We start from the raw sequence: 13,605 nt of genomic DNA, 5'->3' as shown, positions 1-13,605 counted from the left end.
TTTTTTTTTTTTTTTGGTTTTTCAGTGCGTTATGTCATTTTATAGACTGTTTATATTTTCTTGACAATCGTTTGTAAGATTTAATTTTCCATAACCGAACTTTCTGCATTTGGAAAATTCTATAAGATAAATGATCAAGTTTTTGAAAATTCGACGCAGCGTAAAAATCAGAGTAAAAAGGATGAAAAGAAAAAAAAATAAATAAAAATAAGGAAAAAATCTTTGAAACGAAGGAAACGTTTCAGCGTCGAGATCCGGTTCCAATATCTATCGGCTGTGATTACATGCCTCAGTCTGGGGGTAATTAGAGAATAAACGGCGCGCTGCAGGCGGTGTAAAATAACCGCAAGCATTCGGTTTAATTAATTGGCGTTTAATCAGCGAGAAGAGATTGAGCTTCGTCGGTTGAGAGAGAAAGATCTAAAGCTTTTGGGTTTCCAGTAACGGGCCCCAAAGCTGCCGAAGGTGAACGCGATCCCGAGGGAGGAACGCGAGAGAAAGGAAGAAGGGTGGAAGGGCGAGACGGGCAAGGGCCGAGGGATGCGAATGCCAGGCTTGGCGACGGGGTTTGAGATGCAAATGAGTCATTGTTATTATTATTACGGGCGAAAATCCTCCACTTCTGCTGCTGGGGGTTTCGGCTTCGCCCGAGAGCTTAAGACGGCCTCGAAGGACGACGGCGAACCTCCAGGGCCCGCTTTCTGAGTACATACCATTTGAATGATAATTACAAATATATATAGGACATGCGCCATCCCCTCTCTCGTCACCCCTCGATCTCCGTCACGGATTCAACCGTCAAGCTTCAACACCGTCATAACTTGATAGTCGAAGACAAAAGCCAACGAAAGCTTCGATATTGTCAGTTCTAGAAAAAAATTATCGAGTTTTTGTACAGGATTTAAAAAGTGTAATCTGAGGTGGGAATACCAGGAAATAACATCGGGTTGGTACGATAGAAAAGCTCAGGATCTCAGCTTTATCGTTGATTACTAAAATTACACTGTTTCACCAATTTTAATAACTCATGACTTTCATTCGGTTTTAAAATTTTTCACGCGTTTCTCGTTGGTGTAATCGATCTCAGAGCAATAATGGGACTCGTAAGTAGATGAATCTTCTCGGTTTTTGATCAAGAAGAGATTGGCGGACAGCGAAATCAATTTCATCGAAGTTTAATTGGAGAAAAATCCATTCAAAGATAAACAAAATGATGAAAATCAGCGAAAACCTCATTTCTTAAGGTTCGCCTGAGGTGGATATCCACCCCAGTCTGGCATTCTAAGGTTAACTATGCAATCTGGCTTTCAATTTTACCTCTTAATTCTATTATTTTTTCACTTAATTAAAACCCATGATCTTCGCACTGCAGTCTAAAATTACACAAGGCAAAAGTGTAATTTTAACAACTATGTACATCAAAACTGTCTAGCCATCACTAATTAATCGAGCAGCAATTTTCACGTCGGAAAGCATCTTAAGATTCTAAAAGTAAACAATTTCTCAACGATATTATCAAAAAAAAAAACCAAACACGTGACTTCTAACGGAAATACGAATTATAAGACACTGAAACGGTTGACTTTTTATCAGCTCAGCACGAGATTCTCGCAGCTCACTTCGTTTCCGTCTGTCTTTCTATTATTGCTATTCTCGTATATTTCGATTCATAGATTTTAAACACTGTGCGAATCGCACGGTAAACAAGGCAAATTGTGCCTATAGTGCGTGCGTGTGTGTGTGAACCGCATTTGGGGATGATTAATCGCGGCTGGCAGACTGACCGCTTATTCTCTCAATTAAGCCGCGCTCTCGTTGCAACTGGATTATACGGTCCTTCGTCTCTCCTCTCTCTCCTCTCTCCTCTCTCCTCTCTCCTCTCTCCTCTCTCCTCTCTCCTCTCTCCTCTCTCCTCTCTCCTCTCTCCTCTCTCCTCTCTCCTCTCTCCTCTCTCCTCTCTCCTCTCTCCTCTCTCCTCTCCCAACCGTCCTTCGCCTCGCCGCGCCATTTGTACCTCGGAAACTGGCCGCGTTTACCGCACCGCGATGCCATATCGACCCCTCGCTACTCGACTGCTGATCCCGATGTTCAAATGCGGTTGTTTTACGGATAACAGCTTGATTATATACCTATCCACTCCACTCCGCCCAACCCTTTTCGTTTGTTCGCGGTTTAACGCAGGCGAGCAGCTCGAGCAGGTCGACCCGGAGCTTTTACGCTTCGTTTCCCAATCGCCAAGGCATCCATCAAGCTCCAAGCGGAGCTTTATCTTTTCCACGATTTAAAACTCCGATCTTCCATACGGGTCTGAATTTTTTTTTTTTTTTTTTTTTTTTTTTAATCTTTATTTTGTGTTGTTCTTGTTTGTTGTTTGCTGTTTGTTGTTTTTTTTCCTCTCTTTACCATTGTCAAAGAACGATTATAGCGTCAGGAATCATGGCTGGTAAACCGGTTATTAATTGATAGGTAGAAAAAATTTTTTCTCTCATATTTTGGTTCGATAGAAAGCCTGGAGCTGTACGTTTAATCGATTAATCGAACGCACAATTGATTGAAATGAGGGGTGATTAACGCATTCATTGGAGAAGTTGTTAATTGTAAAAACCGATTATTGGCATCGAAAGGTCGATGGAAAGAGCTGATTAATTAGAAAAATCAGTAATTGAAAAAGCCGATCTATTGGAGAAATGATTGATTTGAGGATTGTTTAATCGATTGATCTGAAAAGAAATCAACTGATAAAACCGATTAATCCATTCAACGGAAAATTGTTTAATCGGAATTACCGGAAACTTTAAACGAACGATAAATCAGTTAGTTGAGTAATCAGTTAATCGAAAAAACAATTGAGTAAAGTCTGCAATAATCAAAAATCAAAAACTCTACTTCGACATTTGGAGATTCGTCTTTTCCTTTCCCAATTATCTCTACAACAATTCATGAATAAATTTCCTCGCCAAAACCGGTACACAACAAGATTGATTATCGATTTTGAAATTGTGTTCTCACTCTTATTTCGAAAACAACTGTTCCAATAAAATTCACAACCCGAATACTCGTATTTTTTTCTTTCATTGTTCACACTCGACCCATCCGAAAGCAAATATGATTAACATTTATTAACGGTAATTTGAAAGCATTCCGTGAAAGCGGTAATAACCCTGAATTTTTCAGCACTCGGTTTTTTCTTGCCTGGGAATATTCTGTAAGAGAGAATGGGGGAAGCGGAAAATCCGACGAGCTAATTCCTCGATTATTCGCGATCGCATCCGGTGCTGTAACGAGCTTAATTACCGACCGCTTTGTGGTTGTGGAAACAAATTTCCGCGCCCTCGTTTCACCACTTCTTGCCGAAAATCACGTAGATATTAACGAAGAATAATGGGACTCTACCACTTCAGACGTGTCTCCGACTCTCGTAGTCGAAACGACGATTTGATGGCACTTGCACAGATTTCGAGAGCTTCAATCAGCGTCATATGAGCACTTTCGACAGGTGGCAATACGCTTATTCGTCTAATTTGGAAAAGTGATCACCAGCTATCTGTTTTTCATTTAATTTCTCTTTCTCAAAATTTACGAGCCGACCGTTAATTTCCAACCCGACAACTCTCGGCGAATGGAAATAAGCTAAGGAGCCTGATAATTTGCTACCGAGATTAGCTTCTCATGGCGTTAAACTCGAGTGTCACAGATTTCGCGGGTCATCGATTGCAGCGTGGCGAAGGCGAAGGTCCGGATGAGACGATCGAGGGTTCGTTTATACACACCAATATATACGTACATACGTCTACGTGTGATTCATGTATACGTGTGTTACCAGTTCGTCGAGATATTTGGAGGAAGCTTAAGTCGAGATCCAGCCAACGAATCCGGTGAACCTCTCTTATCGTGAATTTCCACCTGCAGCCGATAATCGCGATGTATACCTTGTAGAGTTTCGAGCCAAATTCCTCCTTCCGTGTGGTACATATCCATTCTACATGACGTCAAGACCCAAGAGTCGGAAAAACTGCGTGACAAGCGTTCGAGGCAGAGTCGAGAACCTGACGGAATTCGGCGACTGGTGGCAGCGGTGGGATGAAAATTGTTGACTCAAGTGATCGGCGGATTTTTTTGCTCGTTGTCACCAAGCGCTGCACGGGAAATGCTCATTTGGGTATAAAATGTCTTTCGATTTCTAGTAAACTCAAGTTTGAGAAGCTTGGTTCGTCAAAAATCGATTTTTTTTAATTAATTTCATTGCAAAACAGTCTTGTATTGCATATTTATAGAATTATTGTTTCCAAAATCTGCAGTGAAAGTGAATGTTGGGATTATAAACAAAAGCTCAGAGGTATTAACGCTTCGTTTTGAATAAATTCAAAATTGTTGAAGATTTTACGACGTTGTACCGACAATAATCATAATGAACAAGTAACAATGTGGAATTTTTTATTTGAAAATTGAGAAAATCTGTTTTAATAACTTCGTATTAAATAGCATTTTGACTAAAGATTGTAATTATTCTATGAAATTTTGAACAAAATCGAAGCCATTTGAAACTAAAATGCCAGTATTTCCTGTTTTTATATTTCCGCAAAAATTTCCGCAGCTTGTGAGTAAAGTAATGAAAAAAAAAGAAATACCTAATCTAGGACCATCTCGTGATAAAATGTACGAAAAGTAGGAAGTATAAATCGGATTTCTGTCTCTTTCGTAACAAGCATTAACTCGAAAACGAAATGAGCGACAAGTTTATAGCATAGTATAAAACTTATCAGGGATCTTGAGACATTTCATGACAAAGAGAGGGAAAAAATGGGCAAAACATATAACTACGCGGCTCGATTTCCGACGATTAACCATATACCCTCAGAGAGAAAAATCGTTCCGTTGATAATTCGTCGCTATAAAACGGTCTCTTTCACGTATATATATACCTATATATATCAGAGCGTCGATCATGCGTGTCGTTCCTTCTTTGACTCCGATTTAAGGGACACAGGGTGGTTCAACAGAGGCTGTATAAACTGCCGATTGAATTCAGTGGAATACAATACCTGCAGCCCTCTCGATCGTCGATTGAGCGACGAGTGAGAAATGAAGAGCTTGCAGCCGCCTTGCTCTCAGCTTTCAGACCGAGAGAATGGATCGGCGAGGATTGGGTCAATAATCCGTGATCCGCCCGGCTCGGGCCCCATTCACCGAACGTGTAATTGGGATCAGTGCTTATCTGCCGCGCACACGAGTCCCGTTCCAAACCGAAAGCTCAAAGTGGGCACGACGCCGGGTGCGCTCGCCTCTTACGGTCCGGCGGCCACTTTCAGGGTGAAGAATGACCTCAGCCGGGAAAGAATGAGCCGTCGGAGGAGAGATTAATCAATCCGAGGAATTAAAAAATGAATAAATAAATGAAGATACGTTTCATTCGATTCTAGGTGTTATAAAAGGTCCTTAGAGAGCTGCTGAACAGTCGGATTAACAACCGGAAGTTAGATGGGAAGAAAAAGCCTTGTAGTTTGTTTCTTTTGAGTAAATTTGAAGTGGGAAAAGTTTTTTCGTGAAGAATAATTTTTTTTATATTTTGCAAATGATAATTCACATTCTACCTTGGGTTCAGCTCATTTCTTCGGTTTCACCTAAATTTTCTTCATTCATCGTTAAGGTCTTCACCAAGCTTTTCATTTATTTTCATTCACAAACAAAACGATTATTTTTTTTTTCAAATTCAATACCGACTGGTCTTATTTTATACTATTTCCGTACAATTTTTTGATTGATCTCACTTTTTACTTACGGATTTTTCTACTGTTTTTACTTTTACTTGTTTCTATTTTTATTTTTATATTTACACCTTACGGGCTTATATATAATATATGAAAAAATCAGTATTGAAAACGAAACAGATATGATGTGACGCTCTTCTTTCTGTAACAAAAATTGCTAACCAAATTTCTCCGAGACGATTAATCTTTCGGATAGAAGACGCGAACAACCAACTGCGGAGTTGTTAGGCGCAGTTTGCTGTTGATTGCTGAATGATTAATTGAGCCACGATACGAAAAAAGTAAACTCATATAATATATATTACTTCGTAAGGTGTACATATAACAATAAATAACAAATGTTTCAATAATGGGTAGAGACCTCTAAATATTTCCCTACCACCTCCAGGTTTTAGGGAAAAAATTTATCTTCTTTTTTTTAAATATTTTACACAAATTTTCCGAATAGCACCTTGAACTAAATTCATAACATTTTATGAGTAAACACGTGAAAATTTTCAGTAATGATCCCATATTATTCTTATGGGAAAAGAAAGCCTCGTGGGACAGCTTAAAGTAAAGAGTTGAGATTTGAGAAAAAACGTCTGCGGTCAGGGGACACTCATCAGGAACGAAGTTCCTTACGCTTCTTCGTCAACTCCGAATGTAATTCGATATGGAGATTTAGATTGTTTAAATTTGTATATTTTCGTCAGTTGAGACAAAAGCGTTTCGCCCCCTCCATCCGACTTTCTCTCCCTCTCTCTCTGTGTAATCTGTATATTCGATTTTTCTCTTACGATAATCTATTTGACTATTGTCTCTCTGTAGTGTATGTAAATAGTAAACAGTAAACACTCGAATAACACGTACATTAAAGGTGTGTAAACAGTAAACACTTGTATCAAGTCATACAATTTTATTAACTTACTTTTCTAAGCCTGCATAGCACGTACTTGCTGCATTTTCCATCTCTCGAATCTTCATTGCAAAATTGCAACAATCACACAATATAACTCACGTATGATTTAAACCACAAACGAATAACAAATACGTTTTACCGAAATTTCCACGCGTTCGGTGTTGAGATTACACAACCGGCCGCTCACGTTGCTCGTCTGCTCGAATCTCGATACTCTCACGAAAACAAACACACACTCGAATATAATAGCAAGAGCCGCGAAAGCCGCATGGAGGGGGGATAAGGCTTTTCCCTACGTCTACGTGACGATTTCTACCAGTCAACTCGTATCGCGAGCCGCGTCAAGAAACTTCGTTCCAAAAATCTGCCAAATTATGGAATAGTTTCCGCTTCATTTGGAGTCGATTTCGGGGGTGACTCGTACAAAAATCGTCAATAACCTAAGAATAGACTCTACCCTAACGTACTACATTGTACATAACATACATACGATACACAATGTGAACTACCAACGACAGAATTACCCGACGTTTGCTACAGTCTAACGCGCATGCGCTAGAACCAGAAAGCAGTTCTTCGCCAGGGTGACCAACCGTCATGAACGTGATTTGAAAAATTTGGACGATTGTCGCTGAGAGTTGAGCTCAACACCGTCAGTTGTACAAAGCTTCGATGTTAAATGAGTCGCTGCGAACTGTCGTTTAAATTTACGACGGTTCGTCACCCTGGCAAACAACTGCTCTCGCAAATCGCAGCGCATTCATTAACTACAGCAAACGAACGACCGTTCGGTCGTTAGATAATCACTCTGTACAAGCAGCGACAGACTGACGGACCGAAAAGAGTCCGAATTAAGGGATGAGCGAGGTATATCGGCACAAAACGCCGGAAGCCAGGAGATTACTTAGAGACGTATAACGCGGTGTGTTACAGAGGGACCAACCTTCGACGTGCCAATATCAAACGTGACGATCCCGGTGGGGCGGGAAGCTGTGCTCGCTTGCGTCGTCGGGAACCTTTCCACCTACAAGGTAAGCTCTCTTCGATCTCTCTCTCTCCCTCTCTCCCTCTCTGTTCTCTCTGTTCTCTCTATTCTCCCTATCCGTCTATCTATCTCTTCGTTAGTGCGTGCTGTGTATCCACCCACCACTTCCAGCTTCCCGTTTGCCGCCTCCCATCCCTCGATTCCAGATTCAATCATCCCCAAAAGCCCAGAGATCGCTTTGGCTTTTGACTCTGTTCTCTCTTCCCAGTTTCTGCACCTCGCAGCTTCTGTTCTCCGGATTTATCCTCTATTATGCCTTTTTTTTTTTTTTTTTTTACCGGATCGAACCCAGATCGAGCTTCAAATTTAATAACGAATTTAAAACAATTTTTCACTCAATATAACAATTACGAATAAATATTTCTACTACGTGATAATTGTTATACTATAATCACGCGAAATTAAAACTTGTTCAACGACTTGAGAATTTTTTTCACTTAATAACACATTGATTGAGCAGGTATTTCCACCTTAGGACTCGTCCTATTAACCTAAAATTGAAATCCGTTTAATTTCAGAGAACTTTTTACTCAATCTAGCGATTTTAAGCAGGTTAATTTTTCCCGTGAAATAAAAATCTGTCGAGTTTCCGAAAAGTTTTACACGATATTTGAAATATGTCAGCAAAAATTGTTCACGTAATGAGCAATGGTGAAAAAAAAAAACTAAAAAAAAAAAAAAGGTAAATCGGGAATTTTTTATCCTTCGGTTATTCTGACTCGATTTTGGCTAATTAGCCTGACTGTTGGGTAATTAGTGCAAGACTGGTGATAATTAGGCACGATAACTGAGGAAAGCCCTTAAGGATATGATAACGAGGGTGCGGTAGGTCATACGTCGTGAATCCCCGAGAGTTCGCTGCGTGGAAGCAATTGGTATAATATATATTCTTGCTGCACGTTTCATGGCCATTACATGTGACTTAACATGCTGAATGTGTGTATGTGTGTATACATATATGTATAGATGTTTGTGGGTGGTGTGTTAATAATAGCCAGCACGTGTGAATTTGCGAATTTGTGTATGATCTGTGTGTGTGTGTGTGTCTGGTTATATAACCCCTTTAAAACGCGTTACATGGCAAAATGGCTAATTTCACCCTCTTGCATTAATGATATTCAAGTTCCTTAGCGAGAAGGGGAGAATCAGATTTTTTCATAGCTATAATACTAGAAATTTTTGGTAAAGTTAGTATCCTTGCCATTATAATGGTTCAAATGTTGGTAGGGTTAGAAGAAAATTTGGTGCAAGTATAACTATTCAGTGTTATTTACAGTTGGTAATACTACATTAATTTTTCTGATTACTGTAATGTTGAATGTGATTATTTGGATTCGTACTGTTTTTTTTTTTCATTCAAATAAGGCTTTGAAAATCCCAATTTATTGCAATAGTTACGAGACAAGCATAATAAATATATATAAGAAAAAAATAGTAACCAATAGGTCAGAGCTGTATTAATTTACTTTGTTTATCTGGAAGTAAAAGAGTTTTTCAGTTCTGGCGAAAACATGAAAGTAGTTAAGAACCGTATGTTAAACATTAACTAATAATTAAGTTAAACAAGCTAGAAAAACCGTTTTTGCCCTGAAACTTTTCATCCGCGTGAAAGGTGAAGAGTCTGCCAATTTGACCAAAAAAACTTTTTACATAATTTCGAAAACTGCGAGATGAAAGATCTGAAACTGACGGGACTTGGTCAACAAATGAAAAGGTATTAAAAGAAAAATTGAGAAGAGAAAAAAGTTTATAAAAATTTTTTTTGAATAAACAAATGAACTCTGAAATATATAATCATTCATTTAGAGAAATTAACAAAAAGGAAAAAATATAGATTCGTTTTTCAAACATTGAAAATTGATTAATGTTCGGTAGAACCGGAAGTTCAAATTGAACGGGACGTGGAATTTTTTTATGCCCATAATTAAATTGCAAAATCCTAAAAGTTTCAGTTAAAAAAAGTAAAAGTTTTTTATATCCAGCCGTTTCCGAGATCATCCCGCGAGTTTGTCGGTCAAACCGAAAGCCGGATGGACATTTCTGTGAAAACCTGTTTTTCTGATTTTCAAGTTTAAAAACGTAGAGATTCCATAAAATTCGAAAAAGTGATCTTCGACCAAAACCAATAGTTTTCTCCTATCACTAATGGCGATAAAAAGTAAAAACGGCGCTGGGGCGAAGGGGAAAGGGAGGAGGAGGGGGAGAGAGAAAGAAGGAGAGGTGGGTGCTGGAATCGCGCGTAAACATATTTTATTACATTATTACATCTTCGCGGGAATTGAAAAATGTTATGGCCCTGGAGGAGTAACGGCGAAGCTTTAAGAAAATGCGGCCATAGTGGGTGAAACTGGTGAGGGGAAAAAAGCGGGAGCAAAGGTATGTAGAAAGAGAAATTCCGAGGACGGAGATGAACTTGCCTGGATCGTGCCTGAGCTGGATCTTTTCGGGTGATAAGCCTAATTAAAATTACCTGAGAGCCAGGTTACCTTGCAATGTATTACGTATATACATACATATATAGATACGTATTATATGCATATAATACATGTATACATTGGGCAGACGTCAGACGAGGCTTTTTTAGCCCGTCGTTTTTTTCCCTCCTTTCTTTTTTTACTCGACGTTTTTTGATAGCTCGGGCAATGGCCCATTTTTTCTTTTACCAGCGAATTAGAAATTCACCCTCTGGTTTCGGCCGAGTTTCCGCCTCAATGAGGGAGGAAAAAAAATAAAATAAAGAAAGATAATTTCTCCTTACGCCCTCACTTTTTCTAAATCACTAATTTTCCTTCGTAGTGGGATAAATTATTTTTTTTAAATTACGCTATGTATAAATTTTCAATTCTTCGTGTAAAAATTATGTGTACATTATAAAAATATTTCCACGAGTCGTAAAATACATACGAGTCAAAATTTATTCGAATCGATTCGAATTGATTGGGTAAAAGGATTGTAGAAAAAAAGGCGGAGATAAATACAGAAGGCTATAAATCGAGTATCGAAAAGATACGAAATGAAAAAATCATATTATCTTCTCACTTATTGAGATTATCGAAAAAAGTGAAGAAGAGAATAAATATATATATATATATATATACATATATTAATATCAAAATTTCAAGAATTGTTTAGAATTCCAGTAATAAAGTAACGTGATTTAAATTTGTGTGACCCGAAGATAAACGAACTGACGGAGAGGAAAAGAATAAGAATCAGAGAATCTTATGAGAATCTGAAAAATTGCGTAATCAGAAGAGAAAAAAAAAAATGATAATAATAAAATTAATAAACAAAACAGATAGTAAGAAAATATGATAACTAGGTGTATAAAAAATCTGAAATTGTAAAAAAAATAGAATAATCAAAAGTTTGAGTTAGTTTGAAGTTTGAAGGATACGAAATAGATCAAAGAGGGCAGGGGGAGGGAGGGGCAACAAATCAGGCTCCAGAAACTAGATATTAACAAGATATACTTATTATTATGTATTAAAAATTAGATAATAACAATTTGAAAGCGGAAAAAATAAATACAACAATCAGAATCGGGTAAATTTTTTGGGGTGGTTTAAGATTATGGATCTGAGATCGAAGAGTAAGGAAAAAAGTGGGAAAAATTGTGGAACACAAAAGCGGACTTCCAAGTTTCGGCAAATTTATTTCCCGGCATTCTCGTCCCGCGCTGTTATGACCGGAAGGCAGGTTCGGTACCGAATTGCGGGATTTTCGAAGACCCGAAGCGACCGGAGATGAGCCGAACAGCCGGTGCGAGGCGCGTATAGCTTTCCCTAAGTACGCCGGCTTAAGCCAAGCCGATGTTTGTACGTAGAGGAAGAAAGCGCGGCGGGCGTCGCGACGCCAGCCTCGAAGGCTCACCCCTAGAGAAACTCGATTCAGGAGAAGAGACGCAACCCGAGTTTCCCACACCTCAGATACGGAGGAGAAATTACCCCGCGGCACTTCCGGTAAAAGTTATGGGCCGTTTTTACCGAAGCGTTAAAGCAGAAATCTATTTTCGATTCTTACATATCGCATCTTCCGGTAATCAATTTCGATTGCGAATTCGTTTATTAATTTGATTTTATGAACGTTTTTAGCCGTTTTGAAAATTTTTTATTTCTTGAACGGCAAATAATAGTTATAATAAACAGTAACTCCAAATTACCCGAAATCAAAATTAATTATTAATTTGGAATTCAGATCTTGATAATTTGAATTTTGGAAATTTATTGTTATTTTTTCTTCTTCTTTTTTGCCCATTGCACTATTCCAAAACTCAATCAGATTTTTGATAAATCGTACAATATGTTGATTGTATTTTTTTATTTTTTTTTTAGCCAAATACTCAGAAAATAATTTGTGAATTGAAAAAAGGCACAGAAAAATGTCTAGTGATTATAATAACGAGTGTCCGAGATTTTTTTAAATTGGGGTGAAATTTTAGCTGCGGGATTGTCTTGATAGGAAATTTTGGCAAGTTATTTTTTTTTCCTTATGTCGGAAGAATTCAGTTGCATTTTAGTACAATTATTTTTTCATCATTCAAAGTTTCGTTTTTATTTATGGTTAATTTTTTTGTCTCAACCGAATACTCAAGAAATTATACACCTAATTCGATTCGAAAGGGACCTAAGAAATAGAAGCTGGGAAACAAGGAGATAATCAAAGGAATCCTTCAATGATCAATTACCATAAACAACAGGATAAAAAAGTTACTCGTTGCTTCATTAATCATTTTCCGCATTGACAAGAATATAATGAGACTGACTACTTAGCACAACCAGAAACTGGAAAAAGATAAGAAAACGACGAGAACAGAAGTGAAGACAATGAATCTTGAACAAAGAGAAAATTAAATAAAATTTTTGTTCTTCTTGTTTCGGTAACGAATTTGATATTGTCACAAATTTCTTTATCGAGCTCGTGTTATTACAAATGAAGAATGAAAAAAGAAAAGAAATCATTTCTGTTCGTATAAATTCCGAGATAAATTCAATACCTCCAAAGAAATAGAAAAAAAATCACCAAATTTCAATAACTCGAAAGTAGAAGGAAAAAAATTCCATCGGGAATGTAAAACATTGCACGTCTTAGCGACTGAAAAAAATGGCTTTACGTGGCATGCAGAGAGAGAGAGAGAGAGAGAGAGAGAGCGAGCGACGGGGTGGAGAAATTTATTTCGAAAAAAAAAAACGACTGAGAAAAGACAAGAAGGGGGGAAAACACGGAGTTACCGCACGAGTAAGAAAAAGCAAAAAAAAAAAAAAAAAAAAAAAAGGAGAAAACAGTAGAGAGAAAAAAAAATCGTTGAAGACACGGCCATCGCTGATTTCGTGAAGGAATTCGCTGGTCCGCTGTCGGATATTCCTCTCGAGGATCCGGAAAACTCGTTCCTTTAAATTACTCGCAGGTGCTGAAGAGCTGAGTGTTTTACATTGATACATATGTACTTACGTATGTGACACGGGTTATGTAAGATTCTGATTTCTGACAAGGCTAGTCCGTTCTCTAATTATTTCCCACCTTTTTACACTCTGCTTATAATCATTATTACGATTATTATAATGATTATTTTCTTTCTCCAATTTGCAACTACATACATGTATACATGTAGTAGGTATATAATATTATTTGTTAAGAAAAATAAATTAATTGTTTGCCTCAATTTTCTTACTCCCAGGATCTTATGAGACTGAAATTATAGAAAAAAAGAAAACTCTTTTCCACTTTAGACATTCGACGGAGGTTGGATTGTGAATGAAATATAATTATAAGTTCGTGCAATATTTATTATAGTACCGAAGACCTGGAAATTCGGCTAAAACGCGATCCAGTGAATAAATTTTACAATTATTATTCAGGAAAGGAGGGCTGTTTGAATTATAATAATGAAA

At 37.8% G+C, this 13,605-nt stretch overlaps 1 protein-coding gene across 1 annotated transcript in view; it reads left to right on the top strand.

Annotated features, from left to right (window-relative positions):
- The window catches only part of LOC124409390 (neurotrimin-like), a 98,788-nt gene that overhangs the window by 55,674 nt on the left and 29,509 nt on the right, over positions 1-13,605 (top strand). Inside the window, exon 2 of the mRNA XM_046886975.1 lies at positions 7,603-7,700. Coding sequence (XP_046742931.1) covers positions 7,603-7,700 — 98 coding nt within the window. The remainder of the gene's footprint in view (positions 1-7,602; positions 7,701-13,605) is intronic.

The sequence above is a fragment of the Diprion similis genome, chromosome 8 (assembly GCF_021155765.1).
Source record: "Diprion similis isolate iyDipSimi1 chromosome 8, iyDipSimi1.1, whole genome shotgun sequence".
Taxonomy (NCBI): Eukaryota; Metazoa; Arthropoda; class Insecta; order Hymenoptera; family Diprionidae; genus Diprion; species Diprion similis.
This window is presented reverse-complemented; position numbering and strand designations above follow the sequence as displayed.